At 52.0% G+C, this 27,921-nt stretch overlaps 9 protein-coding genes across 9 annotated transcripts; 3 read left to right on the forward strand and 6 right to left on the reverse strand.

Annotated features, from left to right (window-relative positions):
- Positions 1-925: 925 nt before the first annotated feature.
- On the reverse strand, positions 926-1,684 carry PtrM4_151010 (Snf7 multi-domain protein; the record flags this gene model as incomplete). Its single annotated transcript, XM_001938466.2, has 4 exons — positions 926-1,189; positions 1,253-1,468; positions 1,521-1,598; positions 1,649-1,684. The coding sequence occupies 4 exons, from the start codon at positions 1,682-1,684 to the stop codon at positions 926-928; spliced, it is 594 nt and encodes a 197-aa protein (XP_001938501.1).
- Positions 1,685-2,125: 441 nt separating this feature from the next.
- PtrM4_151020 (Class 2 transcription repressor NC2, beta subunit (Dr1)) lies at positions 2,126-2,661 on the reverse strand (the record flags this gene model as incomplete). Its single annotated transcript, XM_066110077.1, has 3 exons — positions 2,126-2,245; positions 2,297-2,556; positions 2,613-2,661. The coding sequence occupies 3 exons, from the start codon at positions 2,659-2,661 to the stop codon at positions 2,126-2,128; spliced, it is 429 nt and encodes a 142-aa protein (XP_065960060.1).
- Positions 2,662-4,461: 1,800 nt separating this feature from the next.
- On the forward strand, positions 4,462-6,789 carry PtrM4_151030 (SPS1, Serine-threonine protein kinase; the record flags this gene model as incomplete). The annotated part of the gene is made up of 2 exons (XM_001938463.2): positions 4,462-5,306; positions 5,358-6,789. The coding sequence occupies 2 exons, from the start codon at positions 4,462-4,464 to the stop codon at positions 6,787-6,789; spliced, it is 2,277 nt and encodes a 758-aa protein (XP_001938498.2).
- Positions 6,790-8,153: 1,364 nt separating this feature from the next.
- PtrM4_151040 (Periplasmic protein TonB) lies at positions 8,154-8,885 on the reverse strand (the record flags this gene model as incomplete). Its single annotated transcript, XM_001938462.2, has 1 exon — positions 8,154-8,885. One exon carries the CDS (start codon positions 8,883-8,885, stop codon positions 8,154-8,156), a length of 732 nt encoding a protein of 243 aa, XP_001938497.2.
- A 696-nt stretch (positions 8,886-9,581) lies between these two features.
- PtrM4_151050 (MaoC, Acyl dehydratase) lies at positions 9,582-10,698 on the reverse strand (the record flags this gene model as incomplete). Its single annotated transcript, XM_001938461.1, has 3 exons — positions 9,582-10,018; positions 10,104-10,473; positions 10,567-10,698. The coding sequence occupies 3 exons, from the start codon at positions 10,696-10,698 to the stop codon at positions 9,582-9,584; spliced, it is 939 nt and encodes a 312-aa protein (XP_001938496.1).
- Positions 10,699-11,249: 551 nt separating this feature from the next.
- Positions 11,250-12,825, reverse strand: PtrM4_151060 (PksG, 3-hydroxy-3-methylglutaryl CoA synthase; the record flags this gene model as incomplete). The annotated part of the gene is made up of 4 exons (XM_001938460.1): positions 11,250-11,387; positions 11,435-12,507; positions 12,574-12,676; positions 12,766-12,825. The coding sequence occupies 4 exons, from the start codon at positions 12,823-12,825 to the stop codon at positions 11,250-11,252; spliced, it is 1,374 nt and encodes a 457-aa protein (XP_001938495.1).
- A 1,942-nt stretch (positions 12,826-14,767) lies between these two features.
- PtrM4_151070 (Atrophin-1 multi-domain protein) lies at positions 14,768-17,188 on the forward strand (the record flags this gene model as incomplete). The annotated part of the gene is made up of 2 exons (XM_066110078.1): positions 14,768-16,047; positions 16,093-17,188. The coding sequence occupies 2 exons, from the start codon at positions 14,768-14,770 to the stop codon at positions 17,186-17,188; spliced, it is 2,376 nt and encodes a 791-aa protein (XP_065960061.1).
- A 1,818-nt stretch (positions 17,189-19,006) lies between these two features.
- PtrM4_151080 (cytochrome c oxidase-assembly factor cox-16, mitochondrial precursor) lies at positions 19,007-19,409 on the reverse strand (the record flags this gene model as incomplete). The annotated part of the gene is made up of 2 exons (XM_001938458.2): positions 19,007-19,090; positions 19,143-19,409. 2 exons carry the CDS (start codon positions 19,407-19,409, stop codon positions 19,007-19,009), a joined length of 351 nt encoding a protein of 116 aa, XP_001938493.1.
- Positions 19,410-19,802: 393 nt separating this feature from the next.
- PtrM4_151090 (TEL1, Phosphatidylinositol kinase and protein kinase PI-3 kinase family) lies at positions 19,803-27,562 on the forward strand (the record flags this gene model as incomplete). Its single annotated transcript, XM_001938457.2, has 7 exons — positions 19,803-20,364; positions 20,421-21,106; positions 21,151-24,132; positions 24,179-24,713; positions 24,760-25,243; positions 25,290-26,220; positions 26,267-27,562. 7 exons carry the CDS (start codon positions 19,803-19,805, stop codon positions 27,560-27,562), a joined length of 7,476 nt encoding a protein of 2,491 aa, XP_001938492.2.
- Between the last annotated feature and the right edge of the window lie 359 nt (positions 27,563-27,921).

A 27,921-nucleotide genomic window follows, 5' to 3' on the forward strand; every position in this document is an offset into this window, starting at 1 on the left:
CCCTATCCCAATATTCTTTTGCTAACCATACAGACATTACTAATAACTATTGGAACAAGGTCCCTCTAGTAGTATGACTACTATGGATAACCGAGTGGGAGGAGGGACAAGGCGGGGTGGCTGCAACGTATTGTCTTGACTATCATCTTGAGTGTCGCAGTCTCACTCTGTTGTTGTGGGTGCTATTGCCCACCGGGCAGTGCCTGCCACACCAGCATATCATGTGACTCCCAAGCACCTTCTACCCTGGACTGAACTCAGATATTCTCAACAATAACTAGTATTAGGTGACAAGCTCTTATATATTGTACTTGCTAACGCAGTTTACTATCCTAATACTAGCCTCTACCACCCCCTTTATGTTCCCTGTGGAAGAAAGTTGCCATGACGAAGTTCTTCACGGAGAAATTCTTGGATTCGTTCGCGTTGCGTAGACTAGCTGAATCGTGTATTATATATGTGTTATCCATATCCTCGCAGAACCTACAAAACAAAAGTTAATAAATACTTCCCCCGTTATGTTTTATCGAGAGTTTGATGAGATACTGCCTATAATCGGGGTCCTGGGTCACCCACCTACCGTGAATGAAATCTACTTCACAAACTGGGTAACAATCTGATTTCGAAATGGTGGCCGATACACTGAGTACATTGATGCTGCTATTTTTACTAGAACAATCCTTCAAGGTAGCGTAAACAGGGAGTAGAAAACGCGCTTCTGGAACGAAACAAAGAACGAGCAGTCATAACGTGATAGATATCGATTCATTCAACCAACCCAACAGAGCAGATAACAAGCATCCTCTGCATCCTTCCCCCAGCATAAATATCCCCCATTGAAGAAGTCAAAACACCTCAACGCCAAAACACCCAGCCTCTCTCTCTCTCTCTCTCTCTCATCCGATCAAACCACCTCTCAAATATCTCAATTCCTCAGCGCCCGCAACCTCTCCGTAAACGCCTCCTCCTCTTGCTCCGTCGGCCCAACCTTTGTCTTCGCCGGTGTAGCAGCCTGAAGATCCTGCTGCAAATCTACGCCCGCCTTATCCGCCGCCTGCGCCATCAAGCGATCCACGTCTTCCTGGGGGGTACCAACAGCCGTGGCAGAGGAGGTAATGTCCTGGTATAATTCCGTTGCCGAGTCTACGTTTTCGAATTGTTTCTCGAAATCTACCATTACGGATGCAATCTACAAGATGTGTGTTAATACAAGTGGAGGTTTTTGTAGAGAACTGGGTGGAGGAGGCCTTACCCGCTCAGGACTCATAGACTTCATAGCCACGTCCAAACTGCGATTCACTTTCATCATGTTGCCCGTGATCTGGCGCATCGTGACGGCGGTTTGTACGCGGCCGGCAATGGCGTCGACGCGTGAGGCGAGTTGGAGGAGGTTTAGCTTTTCGTTTTGCTTCCGGATGGCGTTTCCGGCGTAGATGCGGGCGATGTCGTTGTGGCCTTGCTTCATAGCCTGTGTCGTACGAGTGTTAGTATCGCGCTACGGGTGAGTGGAATATGCGCACCTTTTCTAGCTTCGTCTTCTCGGCTTGTTCTTCCTTGCCGGCCTTGAGCGCCTGCCTGTTCAGCGACTTGGCGGTGAACTACTGCGTGTGAGTGTGGTGATGGATAAGCGGCGGCGTGGTGGACTGACCTTGAGGTTGAAGAGGGCATTTTCTAGACCCGACATGATGTGTAGTTGAGGATTATTATTGGAGCGTCGAGGTGTGGGATGGTGTAGTAGTTGTTCGGGAGATAGGCAGATGGCGGTGCACGTGTGGGATGCGGCTACTTTCCAGGGTCCGCGGGGTTCTTGGGTGGCCCACGCGCCCCGACGTCATTGGGTAGTGAAACACGGCGCAATTCACAGTTCACGCTTTAGGTCAAAGGAAGCATTGATCAGGTCAAGAATTAAGTGCGCGTGAAATCGCAAATGGTGCTCGTCTCGCGCTATAACATGGTGCGCCCCCATGGTTCCCTTGATTAACGCCTAGCCCTATGCTTGAAACATGGCACACGCCGTCCCGAACCCATGTCTAACCCAAACGCCTGACCTCATTCCGCGATGCCGGATGCCCGCTGAACGCCGCGCAACTGAACCCGTTATTCGTACATGTCGTTTATGAGATTCTCACGCTGGTGGCGCGTTGAACTTGTTGGTGGCCGTCTTGAAAAGCTCTTCCTGAGCTGCGATGAGTTGCTCCTCGGTCATGCCGCTCTGCTCGATCTTTGTCTGCTTCTTCTCGCGGTTCTAGGTTAGGTTAGCTAGTAGTCGCGTATAATTATATGATGGCGGACGTGCCTGCTGTTGCTTCTTGTAGTCCTGGGCGACCTCAAGGATAGCGGGGACGTAGTCGCCAAAGTCGAGCTCCTCGAGCGCAGCCTTGACGTGCTCGCATGCAATCGTCTTCTTCGCGTCCTTTTCCGCAATCTCGTTTGCTTCGGATGAGATGAGGGTAATAAACTCGACGCAGCATTCGATTAGGAGGTCGCGCGAGTCTTTTGCAAATGTCATGCCAGGCTCGCTGGCCAGGATGTCTTGGACAATCTTTTGTACGGTCGCTGGGGCGCGTTAGTGTTTGTGCGAGTTTCATGGGCGCAGCGGGGAGAAGGCGCACCCTTTGGTAGCGACAAGTCATCGTTAGCGCCAAACTCGCGGTCGGACATGGTGGTGGTGGAATGCGCAGTTGGTGTTGTCGTTGAGCGTGCCTTTGTGTATGGCGCGTAGCGACAAGTTAAGAAATACAATCATGCATCCACGCACGGCCCGGCTGTTTGGCCGAAGGCTTCGGTCAGCCTGGGCAGTTCACCCATGGTTGCCAACACTTGACTGTCTACGGTTGTGTAACCGCACTTCGGTAATGAGCCAAACACAAGCGCACGGCGGGGAAAGTAATGGCGAGAGGATCGACCGACAACGACAACGGGCCTTGATGCCTGCACGTCACAGGCAGCTGTGGTTGCCGTGATCACGTGCGCACGTCACTATATGTGCTAACAGATAGCAGTTCCCGGCTACTATGGCACTATCTTAGCAGCTTCATGTCCCAGGGCTAGCATCAATGTCATAGGGTAGTATCGGGCGGCGGCGGCGGCGGCGGCGGCACATGGGCTTTCTCCCTGGATGTGCATGGCCGTGTGGAGCGCTGCGCCTTTTCCTCAAACAACAGACCCGGAGCTTGATGCAGGACATGGCTTGAGCAGAAATCTGAGGATATTCGTGCTCCACCCGACACGGACGTCTTTGGTGCGCGATTGGCCTCGCAGCCAGGCACTCTATCAGCTCCCGGCCGGTTGAAGCAGCAGCAACTGTGGAGGCCGACGTCAGCGCGCGCTGCACCTGGTAGACGCTGACTTGCACCATGTCGCTCGCCGAGCCAGATGACAAGACAGTGGCGGTGAAAGGGAAGCGGACTGCTGAACCAAGGGCGTGCAGGTCGTCTACTGGTAACCATGGATGGGATGCTCCCTGTCTGCCACCAGCAGTAGTAAAGGGTGCGCCGATTGCCTACAAGTAACCGCGTGAGCTACACGGCGCCTGCCTATCTTGTCCCAACCGTGACGCTGCTATCAATTATCAACAAAGTCTCAATCCAGCAGTGCAGCCCGCGTCTTAATCCCAATCTTACCTCGCTGCTGTACCCTGATAGCCTCGTCCACGACACTGCCCACTGCCCTGCCCGCCGTCCGCACTCCCGCCCAATTACCGCCCTACACCGCCGCGTGGCTCAAGCCTGTGGAAGAAGTCGGATTACCCTGCCCTGGCCCCGTTAAAGTACCAACGCAGAGTTTTCGCATTCGTTGCAACGCGCTTGTTTGGGCCTAAGGCCGCTCGGAGCAGCAGCCCAGCTTCCGCTGATTATTATGACTTCACGCCCACCTGCGCACCGGGCTCCAACCAGTTCGCTGTCACTATCGACGTCGCTTCCCGAAAGCGACTCCCTGTCCAGCAGCCCAAGTCGTCAGCCCAAAATTGCTTCCAAAACCCCCGCGGTCCATGCCCTTCAGCATCAACGTCCCGGATTAGTCTCGCGCAACTCGGACAGTTCGACCAAGACGCTGCAACCCCGCCATCATCTTCGGAACAAGTCGAGCAGTCTCGTTCCCACTCTCTCCACGCTCAACGTCGGCACTGCGCCCTCACCCCGCCAGTCCCCCATCATGGCCTCGCACACAACTGGCACCTCTTCTGGCGCTGCCGACCTGCTGCGGCAAGCAATGACACGGTAAGTGGAACAGGTCGGCTATAAGAGTCTCCCATCCTGCACCACCCGCTAGCCGCCCTTTTTGACGTGATGTGGTCGTATGCACCTGGGCGATGTGCCAACCATGCCCATGTGTCAACCAGCGTTGCACACTATTTCTTCTGCTTCCCCCCAGCCCTCACCTTACCTCACCACCACCGACTGCTGACGGCAGCACTCTCTCACCGCCAGTTCCTGCTTTGCCGCTGCCAAAGCTGCCACGATGCCCTCCTCTACCCTACTGACGCCGCACAGAGCCACAAATGACAGCAACGATGACGGACACGACCAGATCGGCTCCACCAGTTCCACGCCACCGGGTGCCACGACACCCAAGCCCGACCCGACGGACAAGCGACTGCCGGGTATTCTGCACAGTTACTTTGGCCAGGTTCGTGATTCTCTTATGCCCTCGAGGAAGTCTTCACTTATGGCCGACCCCTCCCCCGCACCCGTCACTTCCTCTGCACAGAGCAACCCTGAGCCTGCATCGTCCGAAGTCCGAGAAAAAGAGCCAGAGTCACAGTCCCACCCCAAGATGCTGCCCAGCCCCACTCCCAGTGCCTCTTCCCGAACTCCCTCAGCCTCGCAGTTGACTGGTGACACGGAGAAGCTGACTCAAGGCGATTTCGCCGCCCTGCAACAGGCAACTCCGCCTCAGACTCCTCGCACACGTTCGCAAGAAACCAAGCCCTTGCCCTCGAATCTATCGCGGACTTCGAACGCCTCAGACCAGTCCAAGGAGAGCAAGACGGCCCCAGTTGTAGCCCCCAAAGGCAAACTCCAAGTCACAATATCCGAAGGAAGGGGGCTCCGTCCCAGCACAGATCCATATGTTGTCTGCCAGTTCCAATGGGCCGAATACATTTCGGATGGTCCTAGGCACGACGAGTCAAAGAAGGGCCGTCCTGGCATGCAGATGAAGCGCGCGGAGAGCCAAATGGGAACGCCCATGGCTATTCCAATGAAGAGTCGGCAGAGTAGCAACAGCGGCCACAGCTCGGATCCCAGGGAAAACGGTTCTCTCGAGGAAGTCACTTGCCCCAAGTGGGAGCATGAGGCCATCTTGTAAGTTGCTTGCTTTTTCCTTGGTCGCCACACCAGACTAACCGGCTCTAGTGATGTTGTCGGTGACCATGCTGAAGTCGACGTATCCGTGTACGACCGCTCAAACGGTGAGGCCTTCCTCGGCCACGTCCGCTTCTGCCCCAACCTCGTCGAATATAGCGAGCCGTATGATGGCTGGTTCCCTCTGGAGCCGCGAGAGGGTGAGGGAGGTATCGTCACTGGTGAGATCCATCTCAAGCTCAGTTTCCAAAAAGTCGAGAAGAAGCATTACGGACCTGAAGACTTTGAGATTTTAAAGCTCATCGGAAAGGGTACATTTGGGCAAGTCTTCCAAGTACGCAAGCGCGATACTCGCCGAATCTACGCCATGAAAGTACTGTCCAAGAAGGTCATTGTACAGAAGAAGGAGGTGGCGCACACACTTGGAGAACGTAACATTCTCGTCCGGACTGCCATGGCTGACTCGGCATTCATTGTTGGCCTCAAGTTCTCCTTCCAGACGCCCTCGGACCTCTACTTTGTCACAGACTACATGTCGGGAGGTGAGCTCTTCTGGCATCTTCAAAGAGAAGGTCGTTTCCAGGAAGCTCGTGCCAAGTTTTACATTGCTGAGCTCATTCTTGCGCTTCAACATCTCCACGAACACAACATTGTGTACCGAGATTTAAAGCCCGAGAACATTCTTCTGGATGCCAACGGCCACATCGCCCTGTGCGATTTCGGGTTGTCCAAGGCCAACCTTACCGAGAACGCTACCACAAACACCTTCTGTGGTACAACCGAGTACCTTGCACCAGAGGTGCTTCTGGACGAGCACGGCTACACCAAGATGGTTGATTTCTGGTCTCTCGGTGTGCTAGTTTTTGAGATGTGCTGCGGTTGGAGTCCATTCTATGCCGAGGACACCCAGCAAATGTACAAGAACATTGCGTTTGGCAAGGTCAGGTTTCCTCGGGACGCCCTCAGCACGGAAGGTAGGAATTTCGTCAAGGGACTTCTCAACAGGAACCCCAAGCACAGGCTTGGTGCAACACGCGATGCCGAGGAGCTCAAGGCCCACCCCTTCTTTGCGGATATCGACTGGGATGCTCTTGGCAAGAAGAACGTTGTACCGCCGTTCAAGCCCAAACTCAAGGGAGAGCTTGATGTGTCCAACTTTGATCCGGAGTTCACCAACGCTCTGAACGGAGCTGGTTCCTTGAACGCGCGGGCTGCCGCTCTAGCATCAGGTGTCAACCCCGCGTCCACGCCCCTATCGCCGACCATGCAAGCAAACTTTGCCGGCTTCACCTTTACCGACCAGAGCACCATGGAGCAACAATTTGGCAACGACAGACGAAGAAGCGATGCTCTAGAGCGCATGGACGAAGACGACACGGACGATGTCAACTGGGACCGACCTGCAGGACGCGGAGATAGAATGTCCGGCGTTGTCCCCAGTAACGAACACGATGTGTTCAACCACGGCCAATTCGATGTATGATGAAGCATTCATCATAGGCGCAACCCGCCCTTCTACCTCCGGGGTCCCACAAGAGCTCTCCAAGTGACGACCCTGATAAAAGTTTCTGCTTTGTCCATCTTTATCAGTACATGGCGGTAGCATTCACGAGTCTTTTCTTGGATACCCAGAGCTTACCCCTCGCCCACAACTTGGACTGCGTTCAAGCTCCTTACTAATGCACCTTATCGACGGCTGCTTTCAGCAATGTCACGAATGGCCCGAGACTACAGCCGTAGTTTTTGGTTTGTCGGATGACCTTAGTCATCCATTACGATTCCAAGATTCCACAGATTGAGTTTTTAGGTACTGAGAAGCCCTACACTACAGTACACGCACAACATTTGCTTTGCCGGGGTATGGGTATGCATTGCGCTGGTGCATTGCGTGTTTTATCTTTTTTTTTAATCGTGGGCGTTTATTATTGGTAACTTTTGTCCATTATCATCATTATCATGTTTGCTTGAGTGCGTGTACGTTGTAACGTTTTGCACGCCAGGCATTCAAACTCCCATCATACGCATCGTCATGGAAGCGAGATATGAAGCAGGATGGTATGGGTTGCGGTCCGGGTCTTTTGTACATAACGTGCCGCCTGGAATACAAGACATGACAAGTATATGAATTCTTCAAGTTACGTGTGGTTGAAAGTGATTGATCTTGCTTTTACTTTTGTTTAATGGACTTGAGCTGAATCAATTGCGTCAATGTTCATATTCATCTTTCATAAATGTCTAACCTATTCTTACATGTTTTCTCCACTGCACTCGTTTTTGAAAAAATGTTTAACCACCAATATCCTCTCATCCTCATTCTCTTTTCGTCACTCAGGCTCATCCCACACCTCCATCATATCCAACCACTCCAACGCAAACGCCCCCAAAATCCTCGCCCAATCCCTCACCGTCCGCCCATCCAAATGTCCCCCATCATCCCTAACCGTATGCCACACCTCCGGGAACGGATTCGGAATCACATGCAGCACCTCCACGCCCCTCTGCAGAAAAGGTAAATGATCGTCTTCCACCCCGTTTGTACCCATTGTCATATTCACATCTGGTAAGAACGGGGTTGGGGGGTTGGATTCTAGGAGGTTTAGGGAACGCAGGCGGGTTTCGAGACGGGACAGGTGGAGGTAGGCCCAGTGTGTTGTGGGGTAGTAGGATGGGACGGTAGGGTTGGCGGAGCCGAGCAGGTCGAGGAGGAGGAAGAGGGATATTTGGGATAAGGGGGTTTGGTTTTTGTAGAATTTGGAGGTTTGGGGTAGGGGGTTTGGGTGGGATTGCCAGTGTGTTGCTAGGGCTCTGTTGGTTTATATGGTGTTAGCCATGTCTTCCTTCATCATGTCATCGCCTCGTCTCTCCAGCAAAAAAAAACCCCCCCCTCGCCTCCAAACCACCGAACAACGATGAGAAAAAAAGAAAGAGAGAATTGACGTACCTAGACCCATACAAACTATCCTCCCCACTCCACTCGCCCCACGCCTCCTCCCCATCCAAAAACAACATCTGAACACCCATATCCATATCCACCTCCCCGCCCTCGCCCAGTGCACTCATCTCCTCGTACATGCGCGCTAAATGCGGTTCCAGCACTCTTGCTATATGCAGCAACATCGCACACGGCGCCGCGCTATCCGTAGCGCCCACAAAAGTCCCCTCGTCCGCAGCAAAAAACTTGCTATCATAATGTGCCGCGAGCGTCAGATAATTCGCCTGGCCCTCGCTAACCCACGGTGGCTCCCTTCTCGCGATTAGGTTCGCAAAGGGGACTTGCGCGCCGGCTGAGAGGGGCGTTGTGCTCGTGCTGTTTTGCCAGGTTAGGGTCCAGGTGGGGAGGTGGGTGCGGAAGAAGGTGGAGAGGTGGTTTTGGGCGGTGGTTTGGCCGGGCGTGCCGGGGACGCGGGGGATGAGGAGAGGGGAGAGGAGTGTGCTGTTGTGGGCGTCGAGGGTGTGGGCTGGGGAGGGGATGGCGCGGAGGAAGGAGGGGGAGAGGGGTTTGTAGGGCGTTGTTGGGGGGGTGAGGAGGAGGATGGATGTGATGGTTGTGAGGAGGGTGGTGGGGAGGGGGAGGAACATTGTTGTTGTGGGCGGTGTGGATGGCGTTTGTTGAGGTGAGGTCGAGTTGAGCTGGTGAATATGGTAAATAGTCCTTTTTTCTCCTCTCTTGATGTTGTATTCGCCCTAGACAATGATACCTCCGTCGATATCCCCTCGCTACACCAACTCAAATCACTCTTCCCTTGCCTTGCCCTGCCTTGCCCCAGCAAAGCCCAAACCCAGAAAAAAAAATAGAAATCGCTTGGTAGAAATTGCCCAGACTACACTTTATCGCGAAAAGAGAGAACGTGAAGAAACCAAAAGGTTCAGGACCCAAGGAAATTCCAACCCCAAGTCATCGTGAACCGACGACGACCCACCCACCGGCATGTCCTCAAACGTGTTTCAGGAAGCCGCCCGTTAAACGTTGTTAAGTACATTTGGCGCTTTTTTTGTTGCGTGGTATGCTTCATGTTTCGGTCGCTAGAGCGTGCTTGGTTTGGCTGCGACTGCCCCTGCATGTGTCACGTGGTTTGTCAGCTGCGGGTTCATCTTATCAGATGGATTGATATGATTGTAAAAACGCGGGCTGTAAAATGGAGTTTGCGGAGGATCTAGCCTATCTGGTCTGAACATCTAAGTACATAGTAACACGCGATGATGTATTCAACCCAACATAAAAAGCTCGAGTAGGGTTATGTCGAATATATAGCTACCTAGATACTATACCACTATCTACAACTTCGCCTTCCCATCCACACACCTAACCACCGCCCTCCCATTCGTAAGCACAACCTTCCCCCCCTCAACCCGAACCACAAACCGCACCTCCTCAAACCCACCATCATCCTTATCCCCCGTCCTCCACATCTCCACAATCAGCTTATCACCCGGTTTAACCGGCGCCGCAAATCTTGCCTGGAACTCCTTTAGGTTCTCAGGCTTGCTCCCGCCAAAGGTCTTTAGCACCGCGTGCGCAGCCATGTTCCAGGAGAAGAGGCCGTGGATGATGGGGCCACCGAAGCCCATTTTCTTGCCGGGCTCTGGGTCCGCATGGAGGGGGTTGTAGTCGCCATTTAGGCGGTACAGATGCGCTGTTTCCATGTTGGTTTGGTGGATGTGTGTGTGGTCTGGTTTGCGGTCTGGAGGGGGGAAGTTTGGAACTTTAGGACCTGTTGTATCCATCCGTATTAGCATAAGTATAGTATAAACCACTCACTCCATCGAAAGCGAAAGCAGAACAAGTCGCATACGTACCCTTCGGACCACCCCACCCCCCTTGCCCAACATAAAACCCACTCCCCACAGCCCTCGTATAAACCTCCCCACTCTCAGCATCAACGAGACACTGCTCCGTCTCAACAACCGTTCCTGGCTTCCCCTTGTCGTACACTCCGAGCACCTTGCTGCGTATCTCAAACCTCCGCCCTTGGCTTGATACCGGCAGCGGCTTGAAGAATTGCAGCTTGCGCTCGCCGTCGAGGACGTGCTTGGTGTCGAATTTGGGCACGCCTTCAATAGGTGTTGAGTTGCTGCGCGCGTAGAAGTCGATGACTTCTTGGTCCGTGTGCTTGAAGGGGAGGATGACGGGGTAGGTTGGGAAGGCGGCGAAGTCTGGGTGGAGTTCCTGGGAGGGAGGTGTTAGAGATGGACGGGGGATTTTTTTTTGTGAGGGTTGTGTCGCATTGGATGTTCTGGGTACCTGATTTTAGGGACTTACGTAGAGAAAGTGCAGCTCGTCGGGATACGTAGCTCCAATGGTGTTTGCGAAAAGTAAAAGATCGCGCTTCAGCCATTTCACCTCAAATGGAGGGTACTCGAAACCGACACCGGGACCTAGATCTTTGCCCATATTGATAGCGTGAATGTATGTGGTGAGCGCACAAAGCTAAGAAGGAAGTGCTGTGCTCAAATAAGAGATTGAAGCACGGATGCTACGGTAAACCTCGAGTTTGTGGGCGGGGCGGTAATGGCATGCGGAGGTTTGAAGATTGAGCCGAGGTTCAACCTGCGCGATGCTACAACAAGAACAGTAAGGCGATAAAAAGACATGAGAAACCAAACATCATCTCAAAACGGCGAATAATTTACAAACATAGCATTAGTCTATCGAAAGTGATGTTGCTCCAAAGTTGGAAGCATATTAAAAGGGTCGAGCGATTTCACATCTCGACAATATACATGTCAAACCCTTCCCATTCCACCAATCCATCGTAATGTTCGTGATACCATGTCACGACTCGCCGTCTACTAAGAGGGCAAACCAGCCCAATACGCCGAGAAGAGGATAATGCAGCTCCCTTTTTGAGTTTGATCTGAATCATGAAGATGACTCCTGCAAATGCTCAGAATGCATGCAAAGGAAGAAGCGAAGTTGTCGTGCTGTATATCGAGGCAGCCACTCTACTGCTTGATCTCGTAAGAACGGCGGAACATGCTGTCAACACCGGTGAGGTAGTAAGTGCCGGGGAGGATGGTCTCGGCGCTTCCCTTGGGGGTGTAGTCCTTTTGCAAGTGAGCTTGCTCACGGAGGTTGCACATCTACGTCTGTTAGTGTCATTCGATGAAAAAGGGGCAAGAATACTCACCTCGTCGTAAACCTCTGGTGCAACTACACGCCTCTGCTCGAGACGGTTCTGGATATCGAGCTGCTTGGCAATGTTCTCGGTGTCGCCCTTGACGGTGAAGGAGAACAGCGACGAGGCCAGACCACTTCCGTAGCTGAACATGCCGATGCGCTTGCCCTGCAGATCCTGGCTGCTGATGTTGGCAATCAAACTGCACAAGCTACCGTAGACACTGCCGCAGTACATGTTACCGCACTGGGTGGGGACCTGGATGCTAGCCTGGACACGGGACGCGAAGCGCTTCTTGGCGAGACCCATGAAGACCTTCTCGACTGTCTTGTCGGTGACGGAAGTGGCGTAGTCGAGGTCGCGGAGCTCGGCGGGAACCTCGGCAAAAATGGGGTTGGTAGGGTTGACAAGGTAGTCGTTGTAGAGCAGACGCGCATATGACTTGGCGACAAGCTTGCAGGTGGGGGCGTGGAAAGCCATGTAGTCAAAGCGGTCGAGCGGTGTCTCGACATCCTGGTGGACGGCGTGTCCATTTTGTTGTGCCTTGAGCGTCTTCTCACGCTCGTTGTAGGCCTTGTAGCAAGCATCAACAGCCTCGGTGTAGCAGCGGATGGAGAAGTGGCCATCGACAATGGGGTACTCGCTGGTAAGGTCGGGCTTGTAAAAGTCGTACGCGTGCCTGATGTAGGAACCGCGCTGGCCAGCATCCATGACGATAGGAGCGTTGGGACCGATGAGCATGGCTACACATCCAGCTCCGCCCGTCGGGCGAGCGTTGCCCTTCTTGTATAGTGCAATGTCACCAGCGACGACGACGGCGTCACGGCCGTCCCAGCCGGAGGACTCCATCCAGTTGACCGAGTTGAAGAGAGCGTTGGTTCCACCGTAGCATGCGTTTACAGTGTCAACACCCTCAATGTTGTAGTTGCCGGATTCCTCGAAAAGTTGCATCAGGACAGACTTGACCGACTTGGACTTGTCAAGCAGCGTCTCGGTACCGACTTCAAGACGACCAATGCTCTTGGGGTCGACATTGTATTTCTTAAACAGCGAGGAGACGGTGGTCAGGGCGAGGGAGTAAATGTCTGCATTCGGATCGCGTCAGTTTCCTCTCACGATAATGTGCTCACAGGAGCGGGGAGGCAACTCACCCTCACGGTCGTCGCAAAACGACATCTTGGTCTGGCCGAGACCAATCGTGTATTTGCCTTGAGAGACGCCATCGAACTTTTCAAGTTCGGACTGGTCAACGCACTATGGAAGTCTTGTTAGGAGGCGTTTAAAAAGGGGCGCATGGCGTCTGCAAGCCGACAGCGGCGGCAGCAATAGGGTTTTGTACATACCTGGCTGGGGAAGTAGAGCTCAATGGCCTTGATACCAATGTTGGAGGGACGAGTAGCCATAGTTGCGGTAGTGTGTAGTGTTGTAGGGAGAGCAGGAAGAAAGGGTTTGTGTTGACGGGAGGGGAGACTTCACACCGCCGGTTTAAGTACTCGTCGAGTAGATCCTTCGCGACAATGGCAAGGTCAGACCCAGCCAGTAGCGGCAGTGCTTTGCGGTTATGCTAGCTTGAGGTGGATGCAAGGCTTGATCAGGAGGTATTAACGGGATTTGTGCACTCTACGCTCAACAATGCTAAGGATCCACGCCCTCGCATTGTTGTCGTGGGATTTTTACTACAATTTCAGGGTCCCGCTGCGAGCACGAACACGAACACGTACGTGAGGACGCCATAGCGGGGAAGCAAAAGAAATCATGCAGTTCACATCTCCACACCACATCAACTTGGCAGAAGCAAGTACTTTGCAGTTGTCTTTCTGCACCACGACTGCCTTGAGTATCATGGAGGCGCAGTATCGACATTTACTCGACAAATGTGGACGCGCTTGGCATGCAGGGATTTACCGCCCGCAGTACCGACTAGGGGTTGTCAGGAACAGCAACTATCAGCTTATCCGCTGTGGCCCTAGCAACCGCCGTCGAAAGACCGTCACCTCTAGAGAGATTACTATCTTACGACTCCGAATGTATCGGCTTGATTTAGTGTGATGTCACCAGGGTTACACTCGCAGTTGTTGAATGCTTCCGGCCTCGTCCTACTGTCCACGACCTATTCTGAAGTAGGGAACTTGATGCAGGCTTACAGTGTGGCTGTACTCGGTGTCTGTGGTGCCTGACGAATGATGCACATAGTTTACTCGGTACCACTAGGATACGCCTTACAGGTCGGCAACAATGGGAAGACTGTCAATTCTACATGTCACCACTTGTGGCTCCCGACTCTATGCTTGGTCTTACACAGCTCGAAATGAGGCTGTTTGGGTCAGGTAGCATGTAGATTCTTCCAGAAGGCATCATCAGCCTCAAAGCCGAGACTGTTTTGACGCGATATTCACTGCTAATACGTCTAGGATGTTGGTTTCCAAGTAGCACTCGTCTTCCAATCACGTCAACACTCGGATGACAAATGCGCTTGTTTGATAGCCGCCGCGGCCGTCTCCAATCGAAGGGGCTGGGGCGGTGCAGATACAAGACGGCTTCATCTACCGTACATGCGGATGGGGCGCTCTAGTTCACAAACTGTCGCCTCTCACGTGAGGTGCGACTGGAACCACAACATGACGCATGTGTGCTTTTACATGCACGATGCGCACTTTCCATTGTGTCATGAGTGGCAAGGCTAGAGGTGAGTAGAACACAGCAGAGTATGCGGGTGTCGGAGCACTGTGTCGAGCATGGCTAGCGTCTTCAGTCAGCCCTGGAGTCGTTGGATCAACTATGGAGCTTGTGACGGAGCCATGCACAGACACCAATGTGCAAGCGGGATACATGGTCTTGATTGGTGGCAGTTCGCACGTAGTTTGGATAGAGGGCAGGATGCTATGTGCTAGAGCAGCTCGATATTAACCTTGGAAGGCAAGAGGGGGATTCTTTATCAAGGACAAGACCGGCAACACACCAACACACCAACACACTGCCCACATCAGCAGCCCACGGAAAGATTTGAATAGAGCGAGCGTGCAAGGAAGACGGCCAAAGACAGCTGGCAGTGGTTTCGATTGCAAGCTGCTCCGGTTCACGGGTGTTCGTGCTGAAACGCCACATTGGCACTAGTGTGCCGTCTCAGACGTCTGCCTCCAAACCTGATGCGCCCTCGCTCCACACACGCAACATCACGACACGACACTCGCCAAACCGCCGCACACTCGCTACCCACACACTATCGATCGCTACGCCGCGCGCATTCTATTGATTCATTGCTCGAAAAAACGCCTAGAGAGCTTGTAGGGGACATCTGACAGGGGGGCACAGGGCCTTTGAGCCTCTCAGGGACCGTGAGGCGCCATGGACAGACGCAGCAGCGATAACGAGGCATCGCGACGGCCCGCCAGTCCTGATGTCTTTGACGACAACCACGAAATCGACCCCGACGAGGACGACTTTATGCCCTCGGTATCAGATGGCTTCCGCCCGACAAACACCAGCGAAGCGTGGAACAGCGACCGCCAGAACCACGACCGGATATCGATACCGCAGCGGCAAACTTCGACGTCAAAACACCACGACAAGACGGATCTCCGGAGGACTGCGACGCGAAATAGTACCGCCAAGGTACGGGACCCGATACCACAGGATAGTCGACAACCGCTCAACAGGGGGCCCAGCCACCATTCGCCGCTGGGACATCGCGACTCTGTGAGCTCCACGTCTTCGTTTGCGACGACGAGCAATTCAGAAAACCCGTTCGAAACTGGCCCGAGCCACCCCTATGGCATGTACCCGCAGCTTTCAATGGCACGGCCGCTGAGCGTGGCGACGAGTTCAACCGAGCGACAGCCACACCGGTCCATGTCTCTGCAGCGCCCGACACATCCGTACGCCATGTACTCGCAAAGCGGCATTGTGGACGAAGAGTCACCAGAAGAGCCGCCAGCCCAGCCACCCGTGCCCCAGGTCCAGTCGTCTATTCCCGTGGGATTCCCGGGTCTAGACAATGGCTACCGCAGAGTGCTCGGACCGGACGGCGAAGAGCAGGATATTATTGGACCAGACGGCCACACTGAGCAGCTTCCACCCTACTCGCGTTTTCCAGAGGAGGGCCCCACCAAGGCGTCTTTGGCGGCAGAAGCAAGCGCGTCGCGCATTGTCCCAGCACCCCTCCAAGTCGACCCAGAAGATCCTTTCAACACTCCCGCCTCGCCAACTTCGCCGCTAGGTGAAAGCTCGTCCTCGACATCCGCGTTACCCGTTGCCCCTCTACTGCCATCCGTTACACCCGCCCGGTTACCGCCACAAAGACCAGAAACTCAGACGGGCAATTTGGCGCCCGCCAACTCTACCTCTGCTTCGAGTGGTACTGTTCCAGCCGAGGCTTCTGAATCATCGTCTGCCTCACTACTGGCGAGTGAGAATCACTTTTCGGAAAAGGCAGAGCCAACCGAAGAAAAGATCAACTGGCGAAAGAGGAAGTTATTCGGCAAGGTCCCTGTGGGATTGGCCCTTATCATTCTCCTCATAACACTAGTCTTCACCATTGCTCTCGGAGCAGCCGTCGGTACTTTTGTCGCAAATAAGAAGAACAATGATCCTAGCCCGCAACGGCCCGCGGGTCCTTCTGACGAAGCGTAAGTGCAAAGACCCGATTTTATTACACCCACTGACCCATCTAGACAACCCCAGGTCATTGGCCAAAACGGATCACTTTTCGATGCTGTTCCCATTTCAGCCCCAGCCGGACTTACGCCTTTGCCTACAGGTTCATACGCACTTCCGCTCGGCATACCACAAGAAAGCAACCCGGGATGCTTGACGCAAGCAAGTCAATACTCTGCCTGGTCATGCAAGATGACTTTCGCCCCGCTCGTCATAACTATCAATGATACCGTCATTGGCGACGAGACATTGCAGGTCGCTTCAATGAGTGGCGGTCCCTCGGTGCCTAACAAGTCCATTCTGTATGGACTTCAGAGTCCTGTTCTCGATATGAAGCCGATGGAGCTCGTGCTAGACCTGGACTACAGAGCTTACGGTCCAGCATACCACTTCTCTGCCCGGTACGACAAACTGGTAATCCTACCACCCGAGGAACTCAATCTTGGAGCCGGACTCACAAAACGGGAAGATGTAAAATATCGACAGCGTTTCCAGGTCAAACCTGGTGATTACCCTTGGTTTTGTTACTGGAATAGTACCTACGTCGAGGGTTACATATACTCCGAGGACAACTCGACGGCAGCCTCTTTTACGTCTTTTCCAACTAACTGGCCCACCCCTACACCATCGGCCGAACCAAGCGGTACATCTGCCGTAACGGTTGCGGCGGCGGTGGTGCCAACAAGCAGTTCTTCACTCTCGGCTTCTACACAGCCTGCAGCTGTAACCGCGACGGCTTCATCAGCGCCATTGATTCCTGCCATCCCAATTGCAGGACGAGATTCATCTCCAGACGCCTCCTCGCCCCCTCGCATGCCACCTTATCCTCGGATCGTCAAGGTGGAAGAGCGTCGTCTCCCCAATTCGCCCCAACCGTATTGCCAACAGATGCTTCTGCTCGACAATGGAGAAATCACGCCAGCACCCAGTCCAAACGACAGTCCGATCAGGATATGGCTACAAGAGTCTGATCCGAGCTATCAGGAGTATTTTGCCGCCCAGGCCACCGAAGCCCTACCGTCTGGCAGCAGAAGCAAGCGCCAAAATTCTCCCGGCATACAACGGCGTAGTGATCCTCCGGATGCCTGTCATTGCCAATGGATGTTCAAATGAACAAAATCCATGTATATTTTGAGATAGAACGTCATTCTTGCATGTCCCTTCCAAGGCCGAAGCGAGCGAGCGAGCAGGCCTGCTGCCCTTTTTCCAAGCGTGGTGTTTTTCATCAATATCATTTTTTTTTTCACAGGCATGGGTACATAGAAACCTGTTTGGTGTTTATGGCGCTTTTTTTCTTTTCTTTACCGACTCACGAGTCTCTTCTCCATTGTCATCCACGCATGTCTAGCATATACCTGTTTCCTTTTTCTTCTCTTTTTAGTCATCGTCATCATATTACATACGCTATGAATAGCCGGCCGGTCAGCCACCCACCCCATTTTCTTTGTAACGGGCGAGGAGGATGGTGGGGGTGTAGGAATTTCGAGCCTGCCTGCCTGCCTTTTGTTGAGGCCTATGTTGGTTGGCGCATATCGCCACGGGCAAGCAATGAAAGTAGACATAACAACTTAGTCTTCTTCTTTAGAACTAGAAGAAGTTGAGGAATGTATAAATGTATAAATTATGGATCGTCTTGTTTGTGTTTGTTGAGTGTGTGTGAATGAACTCATTTCGCAGACGGGAACTTTGCGTTTTCTGCAAAGTTTGTATAGGGATTAGTAGATATACACGAGTACTTCACACATATTATGGAGTGCTCTCTTTCATTCTCTATCTAACCTAAAATCCGGAAGCTATCAATAACAGCAATCACTGGCACATATATGTAAACCAATCGTAATTTCCAGTAGCGCAACTCTTCAACTGCGTGGTTTTGTCGGCGCAATGGCCTGAAAATAGAACACCAATAATGTAGCTCCACAGAAAAACCCAAACTGAGAAGAAAGAAAGCCCCTTCGAAGCGGCACACGAAGCGAACTGAACCAACCCGTATTTGAACCTAGCGCTGCAATCTCTGGTCCTGGTATGTCGATACCGCCGGTATCGCAGTTCAGTGTATGTAGTGTAGGTATAGTGGGGTAGTTTTGAAAAAAATTCCCCTCTCCCAGCAATACCCACCCCACCACGCCGGGCACAGAACCATCCATTTCCAAGCTCGCTCAACAGCTTTTGCACCCGCGTATAATTATTAACTAATTTGTCTTTTTTACATCAACAACGACAAGTTGGCCGAGGTAAGCATTAGCCGCCTTCCCAGCTTCAACATCAGTTCTAACAAATAATAGTGGTTATGGCGTGTGACTCAAGCGCAAGCTTATCGGGTTCTTCCCGACGCATTCTCATGGGCGTAGCCCGCGGGGGGTTCGAATCCCCCACTTGTCAATATTCTTTTTTTGCTTTTCTTGTCCAGCTTTTTGGTGGTTTGGGGGTGTCTTTTTTGCTTAGGTTAGGTGGACGGGGTTTTTGGTGGGGGTGCTGGGGGAAGAGATGGCGGAGGTAGGTGGAGGAGGGTAGGTAGGATTGTTCCTGGGGTACTTTGAGAGGAAAGGTTAAGGGGGGTTTATGTGTTGATTTTTTTTGCCCGGACTATGTGTCTTTTTTGCTGCCTGGGTAGTGACTGCTTCCGTGTTGTTCGATGCGCAGGTGTAGACGGAAGGCTCGACCATGCCGCGCCTTCCTAGAAGATGATTTCTGGTTGCAGTGTATTCCCTTGTTTTCAAAATTCATTTTTGCTTAGACATGTTTTTTTACTAGTTGTGAGTACGCTTTTGACGTTGCAGACGATCGCGTGTATGCGGAAAGGCTGACCATGCTGCGCGTTCTCAGAGTTTATCTCAATATTATGATTCCTGTTCATTCCTATAATAACATGTTCTCCCCAGAGTGAAGCACCTAAACGCCATACCCAATGCTTTATCGCCAATCACAAAATCATACAAGCGTACCATCCGGCTCGCCTGGTAGACGCTTAACACGCCGTTGCTCCCAATCCTCGAGATCCTTTGCTTGCAACCGCTGTGATACCGTCAGCTAAATCCCCACGCCCATAAAAACCTACAACACGTACATAATACTCATCCTTCATGTTGACCTTTCTGCGCTCTCCCCTCAAGCCCATGGCCTGCTCCTGTGTAATCTGCTGGTTCTTGCGGTCGTATCGCTCGTAGCGCAGCGCCGTGGCGGGTGTCAACATGAAGGAGCCCAGGACGATTGTGGAAAGGAAGGGTAGGCCGAAGAGGAGGAAGGGATGCTTTTGGAGCGATTTGCGGTAGCGTGCGGCGAGCGAGTTGGGGAGGGTGGCGCTGAAGGATTTGGAGGAGAAAGGGCCTGGCATGGTTACGGTTTAAGCATGCGCCGCTTGATTGTGTGTGTAGCAGTCGCAGGTCGGAGAGGTGTTGTTGTCGCATGTCCAGGTGCGGAACAACAGCGCTCATTCCCGAGCCAGGGTTTAGTAGGGTCCCGTGACTACGTGAAGCACTAGAAAAGTGTCTGACGCGCCCGTTGTTGATCCACCCACGTCTTTTACGTAGTGCACCTTACACATCTGATGCACCTTGTCCTCTTTCGAAAAGCTACGTGGTAACGATTACAGGACGATCAGGCAGCGGCATCCGATTCCATCACAGCACACGCCGCTTTACTCGCCATACTAAACAACCTGCTACCTGGCACAGCCAATCCCTCTTCTCTCCTTCCCAATCGCGATGCCACATCGGTAACTTCAAACATGGCCCGCAAAGGCGGGAGCTCCCAGCGAATGGCTCCACCAATAATAAATAATGCTGTTCCTCCACCATCGACCATTGCGGCTCAAATTGTCCACAATGCTTCCAATGTCCACGCACGGCAAGATGAAGCAACCAAAGTCAGTTTCGGGGAGCTGGTAAAAGAATTCCTGCAACATCCAAATACCGATGAACCCGATCCACAGCTCGTTGCACTTATATGTGTCATTGCCGAGGCGGGCCTTGAGGGACTATTCAAACATGACCCGTTTGCCCAGGACCAGCAAAGGCAACAAGGTATTGACAGCATTGCTGCACTTACCTTTATCCTACAGCAGAAGCCGCATCTGTTGTTGAGCGCAAAGCAAAGTGATGATGAGAGTGTTCCTCATCCTCCTCTTGTGCTGTGGCTGTATCCGAAGCTACTTGGCTTGTTGACGCAGGCAACACTGCAACCTGTTCACCAACATGTGCGAAAGCTCCTTGGTCTCTGCCTCACCGTGCTATCTCGAACATCCGCTTTATGGCGACCGGCTGCGACAGTACTGCAGCTCTACAAGTCTAGTGTGCAATGTAATCGAATCTCCGCATTCCATCCGGCTCCTGCTAATCTATCCAAGGCATACTTACAGAGCTAGACGCTGTGAATGACCTGGCTTCATCATCATCATTCAATCTAGCTTTACCATCATCGAGCAGTATTAGCGAGTTTTGGCCCGAAAGCCAGCAATGGGTTGCTCTACCTCATGACCTACAACGGAGTATCACATCGCAAGTTGGATCCATTCATGTCGGCTTCAGCCTGCTTCTTGCATTGGTCAATATCATACAACCCAAGGAAAAGGCGTCAAGCTCTATTCTAACCCATCATTTACCTTGGGTTGTAGACAGCATCCAAGCATTATGGCAGCATTTCCGACGCTGGACGACAACCTCGGAGAAGCGGCCGCTCTATGATGAGATTATGCTTTTATACCTGCAGCTACTGGAAACATCGCTATTTCATCTAGTCCCACATGGAGACCGACCGTCTACGTCGTTGAAGACTGCCCAGGCATTGACTAGCAGTCTCGATGAACTTCTTGATAACCTGTCAACACCACCAGCATCAGAAGGCAACCAAGTTCGACTCGCATCCATCTTCAACCGCCTATGCGGTATCGTCAGTTCTTCATCCACAAACGCCTCGACATCACGACGTCGTCAAGATACAAATGTAAACTTCATCTTACAAGATGTTGAGAAATCTGTTGCTAGGACATGTCAAGACGTAGATCATTTCTCCAGTTTCCACAAAGATTTACAGGTAGGCTCGAACGACATAGTATATACCCAAGCTAACGCCTCTAGTTGGCTCTCTGTCTCTGGACAGGGCCAGGTCCTTGGCCTAATCACGTTGCCGACTTGCGCAAAGAACTTTGCGAAAACGAATCAGCAAGCTTTTCAGACTTTGAACTTTCCGAACAATCAACGCCGCTGGTAAAGACGTTTTGCTCGTTGAACGTAATCACCGAAGATCGACCTACCAAGCGACGAAAGACATTTCCAGACGCCTCAGAAGACATCAATCGCTCCACCTACGAGAGACTCGTTATATTGTTGAATGGTAGTACCCAAGACTCACCTATACCCAACTTGTCCAACCTTCACAATATTATCCAAGCAAGATACTCTTCGATGCCAAAAGACGAGCAACAACTCGAGATTCGACAAATGGACATCATGTCTGCATTTTCCAAGATTGCATGTGCCGGGTCCCGCTGTCTAGAGCCATTGCAAGCCCGTTCAACGGTGTTGAATACTCTGAACTGTACCTTGTGCGATACAAGCACGCAGAAAGATGTGGCAAAGTACTGGAACGAACAGAGTGACGGAGAGGACTGGAAAGAAGCTATTGCCGCCATGCTCGCAATCACCCGAGAACCGGCATTCCAAGCGTCATCGCAATCACGGGTTCTTATGGCGGTTGCTATCGGCCGTGTCTATAACCACATCTCGGATCCCGACTATTTGGATCTGGAAATGTGCGAGTTAGGACAGTGGTTACTCGCATGTCTGAGCAGGTCCCTACGAGAACTCAAGCTCGCCGCGACAAATTCCTTGATGGTCTTTCTGCGAGAAGACATACCAAGAAGTACGCGAGGAAAGAACCGGAGGTTCACCATTGAGTTTCTGGATGCCCTAGCGAAGCGCGATGTCCTGTCTGACCATGAAACACTCATCATGGCGTATGGAAGAACCGCTCAGACGTGCGGTGAGCTAGAGCTTCCCATCATACTGCACCACCTCATCGAATACCTGGGTCACTCCAATGCCCTGGTTTGTGGCATGGCATATCGCGAACTTGAGGCTGTCGCCAAAGGATTCTCCATGGACACTACACAGCTCTTGAGCCCATACTGGAAGGTTATCGGCTTCTCAGTTATCAAAGATATCGTCAACAAGCCCCAAAAAGCACAGCAGTTGGCGGATCTAACCGAGCAAAGTGTTCGTCAGCTGCTGGTACAAACTCAAGCGGACACACTTCCACATCTTGTATTGGGGAAAAGAAGGGACATTATCGAAAAGATTGCCCAGGCACGAAAAGCTTCTGTCATTGACGTCTTGACACATCCAAGAGCCAGTCTTGCCAAAATTCTCGCTCTACTCCTATCGCAACCTGTTCCTGACGTTGAACAAAATGCAATGGAAACACTGGCGGCCATCGAACCAGCTATCCGAGACGGTAGCAACAACAGGCTTGAAGCCTGGGTCGCACTCGACATCACTGGCATTGCTATTGAGATTCTCATGCTGGCTGCTGATCAAGAGGGAATTAGGAAGAAACCATTCTACAGCGGATTCACTACGTTGGCAATGCTTGCCCCAGATACAAAGTCAGGCCAGCGCAAGTCGACATCAAAGACAAAGGTTCTGGATGCCTTTTGCGAGACACATATCCTGGGAATCATCGCATATTTCTCAAACGTCATCGAGACACCAAGTATCACCGGGAAAGGCATACCACATACGACTCCAGACCGGAAGAGATGCATAGCTGCTATCGGTGATTTGATCAGCCTGGCGCAATGGAGCGTAAACGGGGCTTTGCCGCAGATTCGCGCTTGTCTTCAGTCAGCAATGGCAGATAAGGATCTCTGCGACGACACATTCACGGTTTGGTGTGCTTTTCTATCGGCGCTGGATGGTGACGAAACCATGCTTGTCGTCGATCAAACCTTTGCGCTCATCGTACAGCATTGGTCGTTGTTCTCTGAAGATACCCAATTGAAAGCTCACAAGACCATCGGTAACATCATCCAGAAATACAACCCACAGCTTCGAGCAAGAGTGGAATATCTTCCCTCACTAGCAGGCATACCGATGCTGTCCAAGATAGAGGGCGAACTGGTAAGGTTCAAAGACATGGTAGAGATTATCAAGGTCTTTCATGCGTTTAGTATACGATGCAAGGATCAGAACTCGGTCGTGGTACGTCAGGCACTACGAGAGCTTGTGCCATTCCTGGATGCCAACCAGCAAGAACTACACCAGTCCGTGGTTGGCCAGAAACCTCTTCCTGTACTTGCAGCATTGACTCGGTCCCTCCTCGATGCCAGTGTTCGCTTCTCAGAAGACCACTCCGACATTACTATTCTCTGTGCGCAATGCCTTGGTATCATCGGTGGGCTGGATCCATACCGAGTGGAAACAGTTCGCGAAAAGAAGCGTGTGTTGATGCTATCGAACTTTTCACGAAGGGACGAAGACATTGACTTTGTGGCGCTGCTTCTCGAACAAGTCCTCGTAAAGGTCTTCCTCTCCACTACAAATGCGAAAGCACAAGGATGGATTGCCTATGTCATGCAGGAGATGTTGAAACATTGCGGGTTCAGTGCGCTTCGTGGAACAAAACCCCGATCATCGCAGGCAAGCACGGAGGCACAGCGCTGGAACGATATTCCAGAGGCAGTCCGCACCGTGCTCACTCCCTTCCTGGACTCCAAATACTCTGTCAATCAGAATCCCACGTTGCAGTATGAGGGTCCCAGCTACCCAATTTTCAACTTGAAACTCAGTCACGGAACCTGGCTCCAAACCTTTGTGTACGACCTGCTGCGAAAAGGGCAGGGCGTCAATGCTGAGATGATCTTTCCGGTTCTTGCCAGAATCATCAAAGGATATGATTTGTCCATTGCCACCTTCATCCTACCGTTTGCCGCGTTGAACGTCATCGTGTCCGATCACGATGAAAATATGATGAACGTTGGACGAGAGCTTCTGCAAGTGTTGCAAGCCGATTTACGTTCCGCAGAGCAACACGAAGCTTCCGTCATCAAGCAATGTAGCGAGGTAAGACCAAGTCAAACTTCACATGAATTCTACTAATTGCCTGTAGAACGTTTTCCAAACACTCGAATACCTGTCGTTATGGCTACAAGAAAAGAAGAAATCTCATTCAGAAGCACGGATCATGGCAGGGAAAACGGGTCGTGGCATATCAGAGGATGAAGAAATGAATGCCATCAAGCAGATCAGTCGCGTCGAAGGTATACTCCAGCTTATTCCCGCGGAGATCATTTCGCGACGAGCAGTTGAGTGCGGCTCCTACGCACGCGCTCTTTTCCATTGGGAAGAATACTACCGGCAACAGCGAGACATGAAGGCAGAGTTAAATCAGCCTTTTGCCGAAAAAGACGACCTCCTACAACATCTACAAATGATCTACGCGCATATCGATGAGCCTGATTGCATCGAAGGTATTTCAGCACATCTCAAAGTGCTCAACCCAGAGCAGCAGATTATCGAAGATCGTAAAGCTGGGCGATGGACGGCAGCCCAAAGTTGGTATGAGCTTGCTCTTACCGAGAGACCAAACGATGTTGAAACTCAAATCAACCTGTTGACTTGCTTGAAGGAGTCCGGTCAATACGGTAAGCATTATATGGGTATTGTGTAGAGCTGGCTAATGCAAATCAGATTCACTTCTCAACTACGTAGATGGCTTCCATGCCTCCAACACACTTTCGAACGAAACCCTGCCATTTGCAGCAGAAGCTGCCTGGTCAGTGGGAAAGTGGGAAAAGCTTGAGCGACTTCTGGGTAATTCTAATGCACACTCCAATGCCTTTATGGACTTCAATGTCGGTGTAGGTTTAGTGCTGCTGGCGCTGCGTCGTAACAACAGTGCCGAGTTCCAGGGTGGTATTATAAAGCTACGTCAGCTTCTAGCAAAGAGTTTGTCCCCCTCAACGACGACTTCGGTACATGCTTCACATGAAGTTCTAGTCAAGTTGCATGCACTGTATGACATTGAAGCTGTAAGTGGGATGAGTGCAGGGGAAATGATGAATCGAGAAGTCATCCTGGAGAACTTGGACCGGCGGTTGGACATCATCGGAGCATACACCTCAGACAAGCAATATCTCCTGGGAGTGCGTCGGGCAGCCATGACACTGTCTCGGTAAGACGCATCAAGTGCTACACGTCTTCATTACTGACTGAAACAGCATCGAATTCACCAACCTTGATATCGCATCCGCATGGCTTACAACAGGAAGACTTGCTCGCAAGGGTGACTTCATGACGACTGCCTTCAATTCCGTACTCCATGCCGAGCGCTTAGGAGACAATGCATCCAAGATCGAGTACTCAAAACTGCTTTGGAAAGATGGTCACCATCGCAAGGCTATTCAAAACCTCCGCGGTGCAATCGACAGCAACGCATTCGAAATCGACGAAACTATACCCATCAATGTCTCTGTAACCACAACTGGCAGAGGGGAGGAACATTCAATGAGCAAGGTCAAGTGTCACGCCCAACTGTTGCTTGCGAAATGGCTTGATCGTGCTGGTCAAACACAGTCAGTCTCGTTAAAGGAAGAGTATGTGATTGGTGTACAAACCTATCCCAGATGGGACAAGGGTCACTATTACTTGGGCAGATGGTATCTCAAGTTGCTAGAGTCGGAGAAGCAGCAGCCGCTAGCAAAGCAGAGCGCGGAGTACTTGGCAGGCAGTTTGATCAAGCTCGTCATTGAAAACTTTGTCCGGTCTACCGTCTACGGAACAAAGTACTACTACCAAACTTTGCCAAAAATACTTACGCTTTGGCTGGACATGGGTATGGAAGTCATGCAATACCCGAAAACTAACAAGGAATTTCATGATCATCGGCTCAACTACCTTGATACCATCAACAAGTACCTCAAGCGCTATGCTGGAGAGCGGATGCCTGCTTTTGCATGGTATACTGCCTTCCCTCAGATCATCACACGCATCAGCCATCCGAATAAGAACGTTTGGGATGCACTTCAGACCATCATCCTTAAAGTTGCATCTTCGTATCCGCAGCAGGCGCTGTGGGCCTTGTTGGCTGTCCTACATTCGACGCAGGATGACCGCCGAGCTCGAGGTGCTGCAGTTCTGCAAAGACTACGCGTAAGTTGTCGACTGACACATCCCTGAATCAGCTAACAAGGAAAAGGATGCATCTAAGCGCAAGGGAGCTTCGCTTGACCTCAAGACCCTCATTATCCAAGGGCAGCGACTTACGGATGCGCTGCTAGCGGCTTGCGATGCTCCGATTGAGTCGCGGGTTGCTCGTGTGAGCTTATCAAGAGACTTGGGATTCAACCACAAGCTTGCACCTACGCCGTTGGTTGTTCCTATTGAAGCAAATCTGCTTCCCAACCTTCCAGCCGGCAACGATAGTCAGACGATTCGCCGTCACAACCCCTTCCCAGCAGATGCCATTTCCATCCAGTCATTCGACGACGACGTGCTAGTTCTGACATCACTACAACGGCCGCGGAAACTGAATTTACGCGGTTCAGATGGACGCTCCTACGGCCTCCTCTGCAAGCCAAAAGACGACCTGCGCAAGGACCAGCGTCTCATGGAATTCAACGCCATGATCAATCGAGCTCTCCAAAAGGACGTAGAGTCCAGCAAACGCCGCCTCTACATCAAAACCTACGCTGTCACCCCCCTCAACGAAGAATGCGGCGCAATCGAATGGGTCGAAGGGCTCAAGCCTATGCGCGACATCATCATCCGCTTCTACCGCCAACGCGCCATACCAATCGACTACAGCGAAATCCGCTTGCTCCTCAACGAAGCCTCATCATCACCCTCCAAAATCTCAATCTTCACCGAACGTATCCTCTCCCGCTTCATCCCCGTCCTACACGAATGGTTCGTCGAAACCTTCCCCGAGCCAGAAGCCTGGTTTGCGGCCCGCCTCCGTTACACCCGCTCCTGTGCCGTAATGAGCATCGTCGGCCACGTCCTCGGCCTCGGCGACCGCCACGGCGAAAACGTCCTCCTCGAACAAGGCGACGGCGGTACCTTCCACGTAGACTTCAACTGCCTCTTCGACAAGGGTCTCACCTTTGAGAAGCCAGAACTCGTCCCTTTCCGCCTCACACACAACATGGTAGACGCAATGGGTCCCCAGGGCGTAGAAGGGCCCTTCCGCAAAGCAGCAGAGCTCACATACAAACTTCTTCGTCAACACGAGGATACGCTGATTACTATCCTGGAGACGTTTGTTCACGATCCCACTGCGGATTTCCTTGGCGGTAAGCGCAGGAAGAAGATTGTGGGCGTGCCGGATACGCCGCAGGAGGTGCTGGATATTACGCGCACGAAAGTTAATGGCTTTCTCAAGGGTGAGAGTGTGCCGTTGAGTGTGGAGGGTTATGTGGATGCATTGATTGCTATGGCGAGAGATCCGCAGAATTTGGCGGCTATGTATATTGGTTGGTGTGCTTTCTTTTAAGTACGTAGGAACTATCAACTCTCAGTTTCATCTTAAGCTAGAGTCATATTACTGTGTATGTCAGTGTATTAGCGGGGCTCCTATACCCTGCAACGGTTGTATCCTGATGCGCGTATCCTCCATATCCCGCATTCTCACCGCTCATGCAAAGACTTGAAGCTCTGATCCCCAGTTCCATGTTCTGATACGAGTGTGCTTTCTAAGAAAAGGCGTGTCAATGTGGCTCTAAGACGTACACGCCGCTGCGAGTGTTACAAGCACTCCTGCTGCTGCGTCTATTCTAGACCAAACAGATCTCAAGTTGAGTATGCAGGCTATCCTCTTCTCCATGAAGAGATCCACACAATCATCTTAGAGAG

This window comes from Pyrenophora tritici-repentis, chromosome 9, assembly GCF_003171515.1.
Source record: "Pyrenophora tritici-repentis strain M4 chromosome 9, whole genome shotgun sequence".
In the NCBI taxonomy this organism is placed as follows: Eukaryota; Fungi; Ascomycota; class Dothideomycetes; order Pleosporales; family Pleosporaceae; genus Pyrenophora; species Pyrenophora tritici-repentis.